Here is a 19,167-nt window from a genome sequence, read left to right as displayed (position 1 = left end):
ACAGAGGAGCCCCTGAATAACTCCCATGGTAGAAAACTGAGAGGCAGACAAGGGCCAAAGAGACAGAGGAGGCACACAGTGCAGTCTGAATTGGATATCTAGAGGAGGGAGGTTGACTAGGACTTGACTTGTTTGGACTGGGGAGATAATGTGTGCCCCCCCCCACAGCTACACTGAGACCAGAGCAATATATACGGAGTCTGAACGGCATCAGGTCAAGAGCCAGATCAGCAGATAGAATGCAGTTGATTGTGTCGATACTTTCAGAGCAGGAAGCAAATGAAGGCACTTAAAACTGAATGAAGACAGTCTTTCACAATACCAGCGAGTGCTGTAGAGGCTGAATAAGTATACTAAGTTTGTGCTGCTAAACATCTAAGCAAATAGGATTTGTCTGTCACAAAGCATGACCACTTTAATGTGGTTTAAGGTGACAAGTCAGCTTTCCCTGAGTGTTGGCCTCCATTCACTCAAATGGTTTGTTTCCACTGCAGGTATTTAACAAGCTATGTCCTATCCATAACGTTTTGAGGACTTAATACAATGTCACTCCCTGTGTCTCCACTGTATTTTACCGGCTGCACGGGGACTATTTTCTGTCATATCCACTGCATGCATCTACTTTTATCCCCTGCACTGTTTGGCTGTGTTGTATTCCCACTTCTTTCAGACACTGAAATATGTTCTGGTCCACCTTTTGGTTTGTATTGACTGACTGCTGCTCCTTCTGAATGGCCTCCATTCATCAATTACTAATGGGGGCCTGGACATGTTGGCTTGTCCAACAAGCATCCTCCACTCAAGTTTAGCTTGTCTCCTTAAATATGCAGTAGTAAAATGTTGATTACTTTTGTTGCTTTTTTCTTAGTCATCCTTGTTGTGATATGATGTCACACATTTGCTTCGCCAACAACTATTTGCCAGCACTTAGTACATGGTGTCACCATGAGGTGTAAGAAAATATTGATACACTTGAGTATCATATATTTATGTTTTGTGATACTGTATGGATTCTGAAAAACACTATTGATTTTTTATTTATAGTTTACATGCAAAGATTGGTGGCACACAGGGTCAAAAAGTATTCCCACAATGTTGGATGTTAAATGCAAATGCAGATCCCACTGTACTACTTTTTTGTAATTTTTGTACCCAGATCTAAAACAAAAAGGCTTATATTCATGGTTTTGCTAGTAGTTGTTGTGGGACAATCATGTAGTGGGATTGGCCCACTACAACTACCATCTGTGTGACTGCTGATCACCTGCACACTGCTTTCTACACAGAGTTTCTGAGAAGATGGCTAACATTGTTAACAGTGCGAACAGCGCTAACAACGACAACACAGTCTCACCGCTGTGGGTCGGGGGGGACCGCTCCGTCAGCAGTAACTGCTGTGCGGTGGGACTCACACACAGCTACAGTCCACATGATGGGTATCGAATGAAGTCCTCTATCGATATCACTTTAAGGGAATTGGGGGACTGTGGCTCAGTGGTAGAGCAGAGTCGTCCTTCACTCAGAGGATCGGTGGTTCAATCCCCGGCTCCTTTAGTCCATGTTGATGTGTCCTTTGGCAAGACACTTAACCTCAAAATTGCTTGTATGAATGGGTGTGAATGTTAGATAGTCCTGATGGGCAGGTGGCATCTTGCATGGTGGCCCCTAACATCAGTTTATGAATGGATGTGAATGGGTGAATGAAGACATGTAGTTTTAAAGTGCTTTGAGATGTCGGAAGACTAGAAAAGATCGGTACAGTCCATTTAACTTTTATACTGGATTGTCATTTTTTAACAGATACCTAGCCCTGATCATGATTTGTCAGGTATCACTAAATTCTTGCCTATACATGGCCCTAGTGTCACCTCGTTACCATTAACAACCAGCCGTCTGACAGAGGTAACCCCAACATGAATATGCATTGGCACCATCACCCCGGAGGGAAGGCTCCATACAAGTTCATCAACAATGCAGTTGCTCAGCAGGATGTGCTTCATTAACCACACTTAACCACATCCTCCACATTGACTTTAAAAAAAAAAAGAATGGCTGGTTGCAGCTTTATAACACTTCATTAACCACTCACATTCTTGGAGAGAGGAAAAGCAGTGGTTTAGTTTTCAGTCAAGTTTTTTTGACACTCGTGTGGTTCTTTGCTTCCGCGCATTGAGGTTTAGCTCAGCCAGCAACATCATGTCTGCCCCTAAAGTAGCTCTTCCTTACAGAAATGTTTGTAAAACTCCAGTCTGCTCTCTGTGAGCTTTTAAAACAACACTTGCAGAAAACTCAAGGAAAGGTTGGCGAAGAAATGTAGAGGGGGGAGGATGGGGAGTAATAGAGACAAAGGTTAGAGGACTGAGAGGCAAGAAAACACACACACACACACACACACACACACACACACACACACACACACACACACACACACACACACACACACACACACACACACACATACAAGCAGTTTGAACAGGAGAGGGAAGGAAAGTGTTGAGCTGTGCCAGAGGGCCCTCTGTCAAAACCCCAGTAGATGGAGTCGTGGCCTGGCCTCTCAGCTCTCAAAGGGCTCTTTCATGGTGGAGGCAGCAGGCTGGAGGAATGCGGCAGCCAGCGGTCGTATTCAGCCTCGGATGGAAAAGCATCCTAGAGCCCCCAATCCCTCATTTTCCGAGGCTGTGGATACATTTGATCAATCACAGCCACTGTTACCAGGCTGTAGGAAGCTCAGCTCAGTTCTTGTGTGTCTGCGTTTTCTTATAGTGTACTGTCTGACAAAAAAAACTACTTTACTGTGTTGTGGGGTGCTTGGTATATAGGTGGGCTCAATGGCATGGTAGCAGTAGAGTGTTAGAGGAAACATATTTAAATTGTGTGTGGCACCAAAGTAAAGTTAGGTGTAATATTTATTTTCAGCGCCCCAGGGACTATATTACACTTTGTCTAAATCATTTATCATGCAATTAAGGCATCAACTCCCTGGTGTCCCTCAAACCATTTGAAAATACCAATGTTAGTGAGTCACAACTTCTAAAATGATTTGAAGCATAGTTTTTCCCTAAGAAGTGTATAGGGTTAGATAGATAATGTGCATTTTACATTTTTTATTCACACTATGCTGGATGCAAGTGATAGCGGGTTGTGTTTTCCTGTTTGGCCTAGTGGTTAGGCTGTTGTCCCAATGTTACTATGAATAGATACAGACAGTGTTAGAAAACATTGTTTATGTGAGCCTACTGCAAATTTCCCCGCTGCGGGACTAATAAAGGATTATCTTATCTTATCTTATCTGTCACATTAACAGGATTTTGCAGCACCTGGACATTACAGAGCAGCATTTCCTTTGTCATTGGAGGCATTTGATTACAACAGCTCCGGACAGGAAGTTGTCCTCGAGGCTACAGATGATGAGGAATTAGTTTTTGGTGGCTTCACTTTTCAGGTTGCCGTCTGGTCATGATGATTACTGAACACAGTTGCACAGTTTTTGTCCTTGGAGAAGTGTTTTCAGGATGCTATTAGCCGGGTTGGTGCCTGATAGCATTGTATTGAATCTAAATCTAGTTTCAAACTCACTTATTTAAGATCACTCTTTTCCGATATCTCTTTGGATTTGGCTCTCATAATTTGCACCAAAGTTTAAGAATAATTCAGCTCTCCAGAATGATCTGCAAATGCTGATAACAAAAATCTAAGGAGAAACTTTAGATCTGGGGAGAGGCTCTTTAGCCTTGGAGCTTAGCAAATCCGAGTCTTTTATGAACCTGGAACCGGATCCAAAACAAATCCTGTCTCTGGTGATCCCCCAACTTCATGGAAATGATACCAAATCACCTAATCAATCAGACAGCCCGTTTATTGAGAACATTTAGCTGTTCTCACATGTTCTTTCAGGAAAAGATCACATTCTGTTGTTTCCATTAAGTTTTTAGATCAGTAACAGATGTGAGCAGTGGGCTGAGTGGGGAGAGATCAAACAAAGACGAGGGTTTTGTTCTGATGCTCACATACTTCATCCTTGCAGTGTGATCATAACTGGTAGGATGTTTAAAAGTTAGAGCCTGAGAGCTTAATATCTCAGAGGACATGTCTTGGGTGAATACAAATCCAGCATTTGCATCTGATGCAGAGATATGAAGCGAAATAATCCGTCCCTCTCATAATGAAAGAGGCCGTGTCTGCCTTCGTCTATGGGCTGGATTAAACTCCAATCTTTAGCGGGAAGGGAGGCTCCTGAAAAGGAATGCTGTATGGTTTTGTTCACTGCAAGTCCTCAGCACCACCAATTTCCTCCAACCGGCCACATCTGTCAAGCACATGCTCTGTATCACAGTGGAGGCAGGAGCCAAAGCCAAGTGGAGTGGAGCCAATAGCCGAGCCATACGTCGCGTCGCCTCACATGGGCCTGATCCTGATTAGATCCTCTCCAAGGGAGAGCCAGGAGCAATCAAACAGAGTGGCCAGAGTATCCATTACACATATTGCTCATGAAAAAAATATATATGTATTGTGTATATCAGAGCAAAAATTTAGTTTGACTCGCAGCCGAACTGAGAGAAGTGGCCAGGCTTAAAGGTCTCAGTATGCTTAAATTAAACAAACTAAGTTAATCTGGTAATTTAACCCTTTAAAAACATAGGACATTTAGGAGTTTAGGAAGGGAGAGTTCACCATGAAGCAACCTGTATGATCAAAACACCATAATACAACATACAAAATGTTAATATACATGTCCCCAAATATGTTCTCAGTGGAACGACATATCTTGATGTAGTACAAAAAAATTTGATTGAATTTTTTAGCAATGTCTACTACTACAGATATTTAACTAGAAGACCACAAGGAGAGCGCAAACCTCGCAATGTTAATGAAAGTGAAAGATAATTGGTGTATCCGCCCCGTCAATTGGATCCAGTCCAAAATTGAAAAGGTTCTTCCTTTTTCCCATGCTGCACACTTCCCCCAAGTTTCTTAAAAATCAGCCAGTAGTTTTTTTCCGTAATACTGCTGAAAAATTGACAAGCATACCAAACCTAAAACATAACCTTCTTGGCGGACATATGAATATAAATATTATTGCAGAAAAATAAATGTTTCTATTCTCTCTCAGGACTCATCCCGAGGACGGCTCGGAATGAATTCACCCTCACACTCAGAATCTGTGTCACAGCTTCACCGTTGTCTGTCGCTGCATTGGGATATTTAAACAATCAATAAAGTTAACAATGCTGAGCAATGTGCGTTAAATATGCACGCACCTCTCTTAATTTGGAGACACATCAATCAATCTTGCTGCTGTGCTGAGACTGAAAGGAAAGGAGCATAACTTCTTAGAGTGATTGTGGGTATCTCACCCATCAAACAGAATTCGTATTGAGACCTTTACATGGCATGAATCACAATATAAGCTATTGGTAAAAGTTAAACTTTGCCTTAAATCCCATTAAAACTATATTTTCATCAAGGAGTGGCATAGTTGCTTGATTTTATGCTTTGCCTCGATGGAGGGGGTGGAGCTGTGCTTTGGCATGGTGCAGTTTGGACATTAGGAGGTACATTTTGCTCTGGTGGGCCCAATTGTACCCCTAGATGCATCCCCTATTTGCAATATTGGAGCGGTTGGGGGATGGGGTTTTTATACACCGTTTGATAATCCAACAATCCCTTATTGCGTAGGAGGATTTATTGGTAGAAATGAAATGTAATATTGTTTATTCCCAATATGTTTTTTTCATGTATAATCACTTGAACCTAAGAATTGTTGTGTTTTCGTTATCTTAGAATTATCTGTATTTATCCAATTAGAGAGAATGTTACTGATTGCATTTTTTTCTACCAAGAGGATGAACTCATATATTAATGGCCCCATGACCTTTTCAAGCTCCACCCTCAGAACAAACCTCATATTTGTCTCTCAACTACTGCCAAGCCTCTAGAAATGATTCCTTATGTGGTTCCTCTTGTCCAACACTTTAGTACTTTTAGAATAAACTTTGCAGCCTCTCGGGACCACCATCGAGTTGGACTTGTTTTATGTGGGCTTTATTTCTAACTTCTGTATCCTCTCTATGGTTATTTCTGCAGCTGATCCAGGTCAGTCAGTGGATACAGATGGTCTGGCTGAAGCTCAGAGTGGAGCTGCACCCACAGCTGAAGGTAAGATCAATATTTCTCTTTTTTTTCTGAGTGGTTGAAGCCCAATAATCTATATGTTGTATCTCATATGTGTAATCCATACACAGCCCACCTGAAAAATCTTTTGGGCATATTTGTGACACATCCTCACCTCTTGCTTCAGACAGGAGTGCAATTGAAAATGTGTCATGGTCATGGGAATGTTCTGATTAGCTCTATATCGCCCCCGTGAAGGACTGAGGAGTGTTTGTAGGGATTGATGAGGATCAGGTTCAGTGTGGCGAAGGGGGTCATGGTGTGGGTTGATGGGGTCAAGCACGAGGGAATGGTTCTGGAGGCCTCGAGGAACCCAGGGAGTGAGACAGAGGGTGGGGGGCGTCTTGATAATCTTGGGCTTCATCCTCCATTTAATGAACCACCATTTTGCTGGTTTGGTCAGAAATGAATTCGCCTGAAACACATGTTTAGTATGTTTACAATGTTCACACATTGGTGCCGATTGGGCAAGAAGTTGACATTTGCCCATTTGGGTCTTTTCCAATCTCCCCAGAAAAATACTGCCCACAGTTAACGGTGTGAACAGTTGTGTGACATTATTTAAATCTTTGTAGTTTCTGGTCATTAAATCAAGGTTGCCCACTAGGTGTCAATATACTGTGTATTGTGACTATTTAGCCATGGCAGCCAGAGCCAGGTCAGGGATGATTGTGCTTAACCTGGCTGTGGATGTTTAACACAGTTTTAACAAGCTGTCTGTGGTATAAACCTCAGACACCTCATTAATGAACCTTTGCTTAGGGTTGTGCCCTCATTTCCACATGTATGTTGTTGTTAAATATGATGTGTTTCTAGTATTGTGCAGATCATATGCCCAATTGTTACCTTTGTAATTCCCACAAAGTGTCTGTGAGATGTCAGACATGTTTATAGTGTCTGCTGCTGTATGGTTTCTCCTCTTGATCTGAATAAATGATTGATGATTGTCATTAAGGGGGGCAGTTACACATATATTATATCAACGGTACTTCAGTTTACATGAGTTCAAACATGGGCTTCTGGTCTGGAAGGAATAAAACACATTGTGGTGTAAAAAAAAGCTTTAAACTTGCACTTTAACTGTTTTACTGCAATGTGACATTTTTTTATTGTTAATAATGTGTTTATTTATGCGCTGCCATTTAAAAATCAATAATTGGTACTCGCCCAGGAGCTCTGTTCTTCCACTGTGATGAACATCTAGTTCAGTCTGAGTTTCTCTGATGAGTACGAGCCAATCAGAGGCAGTGTAGGGCGGGTCATAGTAGGATTCGTAATTTTAGCACCATGGAAAGGTCGCTAGGCAATCACAGGGGACACACATATAGACCATTCATGCACCTACAGTTTAGAGTCAACAAGTTATCTGATTAACCTAACCTGCATGTCCTTGGACTACAGGAGGAAATCCACATTAACACAGGGAAAACATGTAACATTTGCAACAAACAAACTCTAAATGCAATACTCCACACAGAAGGGCCCAAGCCCTGGGTTTGAACCCAGAACCCTCTTACTGTGCGGTGCTAATCACAGCACCAGTGGACAATATTTCCTCCAAGTCAGTGTGAGTGAATTCATGGCAATGATGAGCTACATTTAAGAGTTCATTAATGACTTGAAACAGGTATGTTAACATTTATGCCCTCTGGGGTTTAATCCCCGTCCCCTCAGTTTAGCTCATGCAGCATGGTGGGTGTTCAGTCCGGCCTTCTGGCCTGAGACCATCAATCATGTTGTAATTTAAGGGGAAGCTTCAATACTGCTGCAGCAGGGTCTGTTTAATACCAGGGTAGGGAAATGGAATGGCACAATGTGAGGACTGTTTACACAGACTGTCAGTTCTCCAGGGACTGAAGTGAGCAGTAATAGTTTTCATGAACGGTTTGGAGTCAGTGTTTAGAACAGAAAGGAAACTCTGCAGAGCGTCTATGTACTTATTCTTTCCTTGTTTTAATCATTGATTTAGATTTAGTTTAGAAAGAACAAGTTCCAGTTGTTTAGGATGTAAAGGTAGTAAGAGAGTACACAGAGGTCACTGATTGTAATTCAGTCAGACAGCTCTCATTCAACAGATTATTATGAGAATATAGAATATGTACAACGTGATGGTTCCTATTCCAAACACACCTTACTCTGGGTAATATAAACACATTTTTCTACTAAACCTTCATTTGTTTTTGTTATAGCAAAATGAGCTAAAGTTCTCAAATGTCAAATGTTTGTTAAACATAAGAAGATGTATTATTTATACGAGTATATAAAACAAGATGAGATAAAATACTTTAAACTTGTGGTGGATATGTTGAAGGATCTGATAGGAAGAAGGATTTCCTTTGGCGTTCTGTGGTGGTTGTGTTGGTATCAGTGTTCTGCTGAATGAGCTCCTCCACGTTACCGTCACATGGTGGAGAGGTTGAGAGTTTGATGCTCTGCAGCTCGGCAGCATCCTCCTCTCTGACACCACCACCAAGGAATTCAGCTCGGCTCCCAGCTCAGAGCCAGCCCTCCCGATGAGCTCGCTGATTCTGTTGGCGTTCACATGATCTGCTTCCTCTGACTTAGCTGTGTGTTTTTGTGGGTTTCATTTTCCTACAACGTAGCTTATACAGCTCTCAGATCTCAGATTACACCACATCTCATCAGCGCCATTAATCAGCAGCTGTCTTAGACTAGATGCTTCCCCCCCCCAAATAACTTGTTTGATTCAGGATTTCCCCCTATATGAATTTAGGTTAACTCTGACACGACCACGTTTGGTGTCGTTTGGTGCCCTGAGTAGTCATTTGTTAGATAAACAGACTAGGAGTCCAAGAGGACCAGGCTTTGGAAAAGCTTGCCAGAGAGCTGGATTTTAGAGAAAGCAGCTTTTCATTGCCTCTATCTCTCAGGGGAGAGGACTGATCAATCAAGCACTTCGGCCTCGATATTTGAAACTACCTTACTAGTCACAAAGTTGCTTTTGAGCAGGAACGACGGTTTTAGAATCTCCCAGTGGATTATTGAAAGTGGGCCCATCGTGCATGCAGGCATACCCCTGCAGGATTGCATTACATTTCTATGAATGACTGGTGTTTGATAGGGGAATTGGAAGTGCCGATCCACAATAAAACAGCCACAGTTTGGCGACAAACATGGATTGCTGTGGTAATAAATCTAAGTATAAGATTCCAATGTGAACTGGGTTCCATTTTACACCTGGTTGAAGATCATTTTCATGATTTCATGCCTAACAATGTTAGCAATATTTCCTTTTACGCCAAGTAACGTTAGTCTATATCCATTTTAAGGTACAAAATACTGTATTTCTTTAAGGGAATTTTCTTAAACAAGTCATTTTTCTATTCTATTGTTGGTCCATTGCTTTTAGTATCTATATATAAATAATAAGTAATTGTATTCTTCCTAATCAGTGCTTAAACCTCCATTTTTTATGTGGAGGACAAATTTAACATACGCCTGAAAGAGGTACGGCTGAGTTCTATAGGGCTCTGGAATGTGAGGTTATGTAACATCATGCAGCTTACTCTGCCATTCATATCACATTGCTACATATCTGTCAAGTCAATTATATTTATATTTAAAATTTGCCCCAAAGGGTATTACAATCTGTGCAGCATATGATGCACTTTAATCCTTAGACCCTCATATTAACGTCCAGATATATGCGTGCAGAGCAACATTATTCCAATAGGGTCAGAATACTCCTCAGTATTTGTTCTGAGTCCTTTAACTGATAGAAACATTCAAGCCGTTTTGGATCTGCACGCTTCATCTTTCCTTTACTGCAGAGTTGAGAGAAGCAGTTCATCCTTAAATGAAGGGTGAAGATGAGGACGTTATAATTAAAGAGCTGCGTGGTGGCATCTGGAGCTCTGTTGTCGCCAGGATGGGAAGCTGCGCACGCATCTCGGTTTTCCATTGCGTAAACTCCAGAGCCTGGCTGCTGCTCGAAAATGCAGATGGTATCAAGAGCCAGAGGACTTCTGAGTGTGTGTGTGTTTGTGTGTGTGTGTGTTCTCAATGTCTCTGCACCCAAACCATTCCTTTTTGTTTCCTTATACAGTAATCTGCATGACAGAGCCTAGCAGAGGAGCAAGAGTACTGGAAGAACACCAGGTTGAAACCTACTATATGACTGAGACATGTATGGTCAATGTGCTAAATTGTGGCTAAATCGTTACATGGACACTCCGCGGTAGTGTCCATACTATGAATTCCAGAATATTTTATTAATTTTCTGTTGTGGTCCCGGTAATATTTGTTTTTTTATTCTAGTATCAAGCTTTCCTCTTGGTATGTCAGGTCAATTTGGGTATTTTTCTGTCCCTCCCTGAGGTCTCCTTTTCTCTTCCATCCCAGTGTTTGATCCATTACATTTCTTTTTTGAAAGAGCATCGGCCAATTGGGAAAGACTCGACCGACCAATGGTGTAGCTCACTCACTCACTGGCCAAACCTAACCTACAGACTCACGGAATCACAGACTTTGAGGTGCGTTCCCTCAGAATCCTCGAGGGTTTAGTTCTGTTCCACTGTCAAAGTGTTCGAGGGCTCTCCACAGACATTTTAAGTATATAAAATAAATATCCACCGTTACATTACATGATATGACGTTGTCATGGTGACGTGATAAAATGCTGTCCCATTCGTATTTTCACCATTTCAAACCTTTACAGCCTCACTCAGTTACCAGGTGATGTCAGTTAAATCTCCGAGGGTCTAGGGTTTAAGGCCTTGGGGGGGGGACACGGGCATTTGGCCACTCTCTCACTCTCTCACTCACTCACCCACTCAGTAAATCAGGGACAGACCTTTCTCTGAATAGGGCTGGCCAAAAACCTCCAAAATCCAAATCTCCAAATCCATCCCGGCGTCAGCCCCGCTGTGCCAAAGTCCTATCAAAACACTCTTGACTGAAGAGCAAGACTGAATCTGAGACTCCTGCATTAGATTACTTTTTGTTAGTCACCACTGGGAACTCTGATATTATGTTTGGCTAATGTTAGGGCTGCTTTAAGTCTTTTGTTTCACAGTTTCTTAGGGTCTGAGTTAAGTCTGAAGTTTTCACAAGCAGGCTTCATTGACAGTCCAGGTCATAGGAACACTACCCCTCCCATCATACTCTACTGTGTTCACACAGTTGTCCTGTAGCTCCTGTTGTTAGGTCTGTTTCTCAGTGACTGAGTGAAACTCAGATTATCCCCGGCCTGTGTGTCTCAGTTGGGCTGTGATTTAAATCGACAGTGTTTTACTCGTGTAGTGATCACATTGTGTATGATATGTTTGTACAGGAGGATACAGAATGGTCAGAAACGTTGGCACTTCCTGAGCCTCACAGCTGTCGTGTTCTCTGTTTTCGGTGAACATGAGCGACATTCAGTGAATACTACACAGTGCTCTTTGGAGTTGGTGAAAAGTACAAATTGGCTTTCTTTGAGCTTTAGGAGGATCTGATGAAACCTGTGGTCAATTGCAAGTATTGAGGAGAGATTTTCTGTTCAGCAATGCGTCACCCCAATCCCTTGCAATCACAGCTTGCTACAAAAGGAGCTAACTTTAAGCTCTGCAAAGGATGACACCAGAACCGATGTTTACCAAGTCAATGCCAAAATTTAGAAAACGTGATGGTATTCTTTTTTCTGCAGTACCGTAGGTACCTGGGATCAGGGCTCCAGACTAATGGGGGTCCGTCACCCTGGGGACAATAGAACATTTCCTTGATAATGCAACATGTGAACAACAATTAAGTGTTTAAATCGACCGAAGGAGAGCTAGTTAATGTTAGCTTTTAGCTGCTGATGGGCAGAAGAGTCTTGTTTGGCTAAATAACGGAGCTAACAGCTAACGTACAGAGGTTGAATTAAGTTACATTATGATGTGTTCATGCTCTGTTCAATGACAATGACTATTAGGTGAAGGTCAATTATAATCATTATCAACATGTTCAATGTTATGGTGTACAATTTCATTTTTGGCAAGAACTTTTAGGTGGATCATCAGTTATTAATAATACATTTGTGAAAAACGTGGGATAGTTTAGGCATTTTCCCCTGGTATTGAATTTGGTATCAAGAATTATGGAATTCCAGTGTCACTGATATCAATTTCTTGTATCAAGACATCTTCCCTCTCAATAAAGCTGTGAGTCTATATGGCGTTTTGTCTTCTGTCCATGTCCCTTAAGGTTAACAGGGACGTCTGTGCATATCTACAGCATTTATGACTGCACTGACCACACACACTGAGTGAACAGGTCTGCACACACAGACGCCCTGTGTGGTATAAACAGAGCTGCATGCTTGTCTGCTGCCCACAATCTGTGTTTATATTGGAGGATGTCTGGGCCTTTATTTATTTTTTGCTAAGAGATACCTACAAGTCGGCCTATCATACACATCCAAATATGATGTGACATACGACAGCAGACACAACAGCAGATATTTTATTGACGCTGCCTTTTAAAGTATGTGATGCATGTGTTTGATTAATCACTGGGCACTAGGCTGCCACTGCACAGCCTTCCATATTAAGTGAATAGGCCTGCTTCTTTCCGCTGAGCCCAATGTGCTGGCGCAGTCAGTCTGGACAGGACATCAAAAGCTGCCATGCTGTTTTCAGCTCACACAGGTTTGTGTCCATGAACCTGGAACCTTATGGTTTGTTGGAGAGCGACAGTGATCAACTGCGCGGTTAAACATTGTTCAATTTTGTAACTATCGACAAACCCCTGTCTGTGGTGTACACAGGTTACAAATCATATATCACAAATAGTTTAATTTCAATGATATTCAAAGAACTTTACTGAACCCCGCCAACGCAATTGAAAACATCTTAAAATATAAACTGTCACTGGCAGAAATATGCAATTTTTTTAAGAGCATCAACAGTTAAAGGTGGTGTTGGCATGAGCACATCAGCAAAGTGATGTTGAGAAATGCCAGGTTATAATGGCTGTGCTGTACACCTGCATGGATCAGATTGGACTTTTGATGAAGAATGAACATGATTGTGAAGCCCGATTGAAATAGCTGATGTTGATGTGCTGCCTGGAACAATGCTGAGCTCCATGAATGTCAGGTTTCTGTAGGTTTTAATGCTTCACATTTTGTTTCAGTTCCTCCAGGTTATTTCCTGGAGTTCCAGGAGCCGGTCAACAACATCACCCACTTCCAGGGCCAGACGGCCACGCTACACTGCAAGGTGACGGGGAACCCACGGCCGTCCATCCGCTGGCTGAAAAACGATGCACCCGTAGTCCAGGAGCAGGGTCGCATAACCATCCGTAAAATAGAGGCGGGATCCAAGCTCCGCATCCAAGACTTGGACACAACAGACACTGGCTATTATCAGTGCGTCGCCTCCAACTCTCTCAAGGTCATCTCTGCCACAGGCGTCCTGTACGTCAAACTAGGTATGGTTCACATTAATGATTCAAAGGGAAACACTCCTCTTGATTGCCTGTTTTGTGATCTTAATCAGTTTACCCAAGGTCCCAAGGAGATTAATAGCTTATGCAGAGAGAACGCTTAATTCTTTAAATGCTGGTGTCGGTAATGGCCAAGTGAAAATCTCTGGTCCTGAAAAGTGAAGCTAATGCTTCATGTATTAAAGCTGCATTCTCAGTACTGTCCTTTAGGGGGCGACTCCTCTGGTTGTATAGAAGTCTATGAGAAAATGACTCTACTTCTCTCTTGATTTATTCCTTCATTAAACATTGTAAACATGAGTTTATGGTCTCAATCTCTAGTTTCAAGTCTCAATACAGCATGATGTAGTAAATTGTGGTCCATAAAGCAGGGTATGCTATAGGGCGGGGCTACCTTGTGACAGGTCTCTACCGTTACCATAGCCCGTATACGGTGTCTCCACATCACTCATTCACAGTCCAACTGTGGTCACTATCGTTCACTGGTTGCAAAACGCCAGGATGGCGAAGGTCAAAAACGCGAGGAAGGCTTCAAAACATAAGTCCTCAAACCAATGGGTAACGTCACAGAGACTACGTCCACTTCTTATGTACAGTCTATGGTAATGAACCTAAAAGATATAATATGCAGCCTTTTGTCGGTTAATGTATTTAAACACACAGCATTCAATGTTGGCCCTTTCTCCCCAGCTCAACGGGTATAGAGAGAGAGAGAGAGAGAGAGCTGTGAACAAAGAGATGGCGCGCCGATAGCATGAACAATAAAACATTATTTTCAGATTGTTTCCCAGCAGTTACGTTCTTAAGCACAAATAAACACACCCACAACTCTGCAGAACTTTTCCTGGATGAAGACGCAACATTGCCGGACATTGATTCTGCACACTCAACACACACAACTGCAGACCAAAGGGCCTTTGTTGACCCAGAAACGTCCTGAACACAACTATAAAAAGTCATGAATGAGAGTGATTATTTTTGTATCAGTCTATAAATGATGCATATTATACCTTTACATGTGTCTCGCACAGTTAAAAAAAGGTCTAACATATTTATAGGATCTTTTTTCAGTAACCAAGGAGACATTGTGGTCTTTTGCTCGCAGAGTCATGAAGCTAAATGGGTCTCTCTTTAGTTTTTAATGTTTTATTTATGTTTTTATTTTGGACTCTTAGGACAGATGCCCACACACAGCCCAGATGAAACGTAAGTGAACACCTTTTATACATTGACGTGTTTGTCAGAGTGTGTGTGAATAAATGTCCTACTGCTACAAGAGGAGAAGACGGCCAAATGAAGCACATTTTCATCAGTGGCGGTCATCCAACCATGTGACCCTAGAATGTGGCTATAAAAAGTTTGAAGAGTCATGTTTGTTGCCCGCTGACAGAGAACAGCGTCTGTGTAGACAGCTCCATGGCAGTTAATATGCATTACAATTTAATTAGGTTTTCACAGCAGGAAAGCTTCCCTAGAAACCCCTCAAACCATTTTTCTGGTATACTTCTTTAGCAAAAATATGACTAAACACACTACTTCCATCAGAATCAAGGCAGAAAGGAAAACCATCAGAATGTGGCAGCACAACACAGAAGCAGTGTATGTAGCCACATCTTGACAATACCATGACTGTTCAAAACACTCTGAGCCAAAAGTGAACAGTAGAGAATATGGGTGCATTGCAGGTGTGATTTGAGAAAGTTCTATAGACGTTTTGATCGTAGAAAACACTTAATTGGAAGCTCTATAAAGCTCAACAAAAACATTTCAAGGTCAAAGGACACTTAAGGAAAAAAACAGCAAAATATCATATGTAAGTACATCCACACTTGCATTAAAGAACTGCACAGATAATTAATTTGAATAATATTAGCCATTACAATATTATCACTTCAAAATTGTATTAACAGTGAAAATGCAATAAATACAAAAACAATGCGACAATCTAATGAAATGCAATAGTACTGCCCTGCTATATTTCTGTCCAACTATGACGGTGTTTCCAGTATTAAATGCGCAGAGCTTCTTTTACAAACTGCACAGTATATTTTGATTAGCAATTAACCATTTGTTTTAAATTTAATTTAACTTCAGCTTAACATAGCTAATTAATTGCAAGGAATTTCCTTTAAATTGCAAAGATGTCTGTGAAATAATAGTAGATGTTCTTTATTGTTCAAAAAATGAAAAATGTGATGCCGGTTAGATTGACTGCATGGTTCTCGACTGATTTGTTTGCTATTATTTAACATAACAGAACTATGTGTGATTGGCCGCCTGCTGGGTTGATCCAGTCTCTGATTGGTTGCTCAGTTCCGGGCTACAGTCCACATCTAACTGGCCTGTTTACATCTTAGATCAGAGATACATCGCAGAGCTTTTTTAAACTGGTTTCACAGAGTTTTTTGACACCAAATTAAGAACATGGACTAATTTTCTGTTTTTTCCATACCAGAAAGCTCAGTTCTCAATAAGTTGCTTCATCTGTTGATTGTTAAGCGTTTTGCTCATTTGTTTGGCCTGCTGTTTGACCAACTTTTGATATAATACAGTACATTATTTGAAAGTGAAAGTACCATGTGGCTTATGGAGTTACCTATTGAGGATTTAAGTTTGGAAATTATGTAAAATGTATGGTCAACTCATTGAGTTATATATTTTTTTGGATTACAATTAGGTTTTAAATTGTATCCTGTGGTATGGAGCCTGTTTTAGAATTCACGTTTAATTTAGAGATGACCACAACCTTAACGTTTGTATTGGTGCAGATGGATTCAAAGAAAGGAAATGTCTGAGGATATATATATATATCCGACTTTTAGAAGTGCAGAAGTGTGTTTTGGGTGTTTAAAGTGCCTTCCCAAAAGCTGAAATGGGCATGCAACGACATGTCAGCCAACACTCATACCTCCACTGCTGTGACTGACTTTTATGGTGAAGATATTGTGCTATGCTGCACTGATTGATGAAACCAAACTATGAGGGCAGCGGGACACGCAGCCTTCTCTCTTTCTCCCTCTCTCATGGCTTTGACTCACTGGGATGGGGCTCAGAATAGATTCCCCGACCAGCAGTCAGACACTAGCCGGTGGTTTGGACGGGCCTGATCTGAACGGGAAAGAATGCTGATTCATGTCCTCAGTCAGACCAACTGTTTCTAAATGCCTCTACCAGGAGGCTTATCTCATCAGCCAAATATATGACTCATTTAATGTACCTAATCTAGAGCTCGAAGAAGGGGGATATTCATTCTACAATACCTTTTTGTCTATTTTAACACTTGATGAAAAACTCACTTTTCAGTGCTTGTGCACATCCATGTGGGTATCTGGAGTGCCTCCCAACCCACATCCTGTTATATAAGACACCCTAGTCAGTTTTTTTGTGGGCTGCCTAGATCACATGCAAGTTCTTGAGAACCGCCCGCAGATTGAGAACTACCTTTGCAAAGGTGCATCGTAGTTTTCTTGCAAGCCAACAAGAGGAGGCCGGCCTTTTTTGGGAATCCGGCTTAAAGAGACAGGCGCTAAAACAAAGCGGGACAGTCTGAGAAAAATACTATGTTTTTTGAACATAAAAGCATGTAAACATGTTCTAGTAGAAACCTAAAATACAAGTCTTTGTCTGAAATTTAGCAATATATGTCCCCTTTAAGCAATATTTCACATTAACAATTTCCTGCAACGTTCATCAGAAAAGTAACAGTTAGGTAATTGTCACATTATCAGAATGAAGTCAGAGATGTCCTTTGTAAGAGTGTATCACGAGGTAGACCTTCTGTGTCCCTGTTATATGAGAGGTAGTCCTTCTGTGTTTAAGGCTCGGATATGCCAATGATCTTCTCAATTAATTGATTCATTGTTTTATCTGTAAAATAAAAATAAATAAAAATGCCCTCATGGCATCTTAATTACTGCACATTGCTTCCATCCATATGCTTTAGAAGATTGCAAGTTCCCCTTTCACATAAAACTGAATTATCTGAGACATCATTCAGTATTATTCCCAAAAAAAACAATCATATCAGTAAGTACATCCACATTTGCATTGCAGAACTGCACAGAGAATGAATTTTCCATAATATTAGCCATTATAATATTGTCAAAACAAAAATACAAGAACAATAGAACAATCTAATATAATGCAATACAACTGCCCTGCAATATTTTTGCCTGGCCAACAGTCCAAATCCAAAGTTTTCTGTTTCCGTAAATGAAAAAGAGAAGCAACATATCCTCACATTTGATTGGCTGGAACTGGCAAATGTTCGGCATTCAAAACTTCAACATTTTCAGACACTCATTAAATCGATTATCAAACTAAGAGTTCCATCTCCAGTTGTATGACTATAGTAATATGCTGTAGGCTGACTTTAGACGTGTGTTAGACGTACTATGTCACAGTCACACTATAATGTCACAGTAACCGCAGAGATTCTGTATAAAAGATCCACCATTTCACCTGCTCTGCTTTTTTTTGCAATGACTTAAACACTGGCAGCATGTTGTTTCATCAGTGTGTGATTTTAGATAGCATGCCCGCATTCCAGAAGCAAAAGAGGTGTGATGTGTAACACAAAAGCAACTAGTGTGTGTGTGTAGTCCTACCATGCCGGCTGTCCCTTTAAAGGAGATGTTGATTCGGCTCTGCTGCTGCCTTGTCGGTGGGTCAAACTAAAATTATGAGGTGCTGGGAAAATAAAAAGCCGCAATTATCAGCCTCAATGATCAGCCTCAATTATAATTTTTTTATAGAGTAAAACTTAATAGTATAAGTATAAATATAAACATTAAAAGTTAAAAGAGCTAAGCCAAATGCCCTGGAAAACATTCTCCTATTTTCCTTCCTTTGAGGATGAACTGCTAGTCTAGCTCCCCAAAACAGATAGCGTTGCCATCGGAAAGGGCCAAGTTATGTTCAGTATCACATTAAAGTTCAAATGGTAGTTTATGGACAAGATGCACGCAACTGATGGCCATAGAGAAAATGCAGTAGTTATACTCAGTCAGTTATCCAAAGAGTGTGATTTCACAGATTAAATACTTTTAATGCTTGTTGGCATTATTATTGGTACATTCATTTGTTTCATTATATCGATAGATTGAATTTTCAGTGTCCAAAATCAAACCAAAAACACATAATACTAAATACTACACACATGCTTCTAAAGGGATTCATGGGCAGGCCTGTTGGTCACTTTACATGAACAGAGAGCTTCCTAACAGTCATGACAGTGCTTCACTTCATCCTTAGCTGCAAATGTGAAGGTGTTAAAGATTTGTTTATGTTCATGGAAAGATATTTTGGCAAAGTGACACACCGGCACAGTAAACCCATGTAATCGTGAACCAGGACCCACAGGGAAGTGAGGTCCTGGTAGCAATGAGGTCAGGGTGGACGGCAAACAGAGGGCAATCACCTAGGAGACCGCTGTTTGTGTCCTATGTCAAACCAGAAGTCAACATTGATTTATTTTACTGTACTTGTGTTACGTAACTTTAATACTTTAATAACGCCACATGTGTAAGTTGTGCAACAAATGTAGTTATTTTACATAACAAACATACT

At 41.1% G+C, this 19,167-nt stretch overlaps 1 protein-coding gene across 1 annotated transcript in view; it reads left to right on the top strand.

The window, feature by feature from the left end:
* Positions 1 to 1,299: 1,299 nt before the first annotated feature.
* ror2 (receptor tyrosine kinase-like orphan receptor 2) overlaps positions 1,300 to 19,167 on the top strand; it is a 28,755-nt gene continuing 10,887 nt past the window's right edge. Inside the window, exons 1-4 of the mRNA XM_054613046.1 lie at positions 1,300 to 1,387; positions 6,085 to 6,156; positions 13,288 to 13,584; positions 14,775 to 14,805. Coding sequence (XP_054469021.1) covers positions 1,300 to 1,387; positions 6,085 to 6,156; positions 13,288 to 13,584; positions 14,775 to 14,805 — 488 coding nt within the window. The remainder of the gene's footprint in view (positions 1,388 to 6,084; positions 6,157 to 13,287; positions 13,585 to 14,774; positions 14,806 to 19,167) is intronic.

Source organism: Anoplopoma fimbria, chromosome 14 (genome assembly GCF_027596085.1).
Source record: "Anoplopoma fimbria isolate UVic2021 breed Golden Eagle Sablefish chromosome 14, Afim_UVic_2022, whole genome shotgun sequence".
NCBI classification, from domain to species: Eukaryota; Metazoa; Chordata; class Actinopteri; order Perciformes; family Anoplopomatidae; genus Anoplopoma; species Anoplopoma fimbria.
This window is presented reverse-complemented; position numbering and strand designations above follow the sequence as displayed.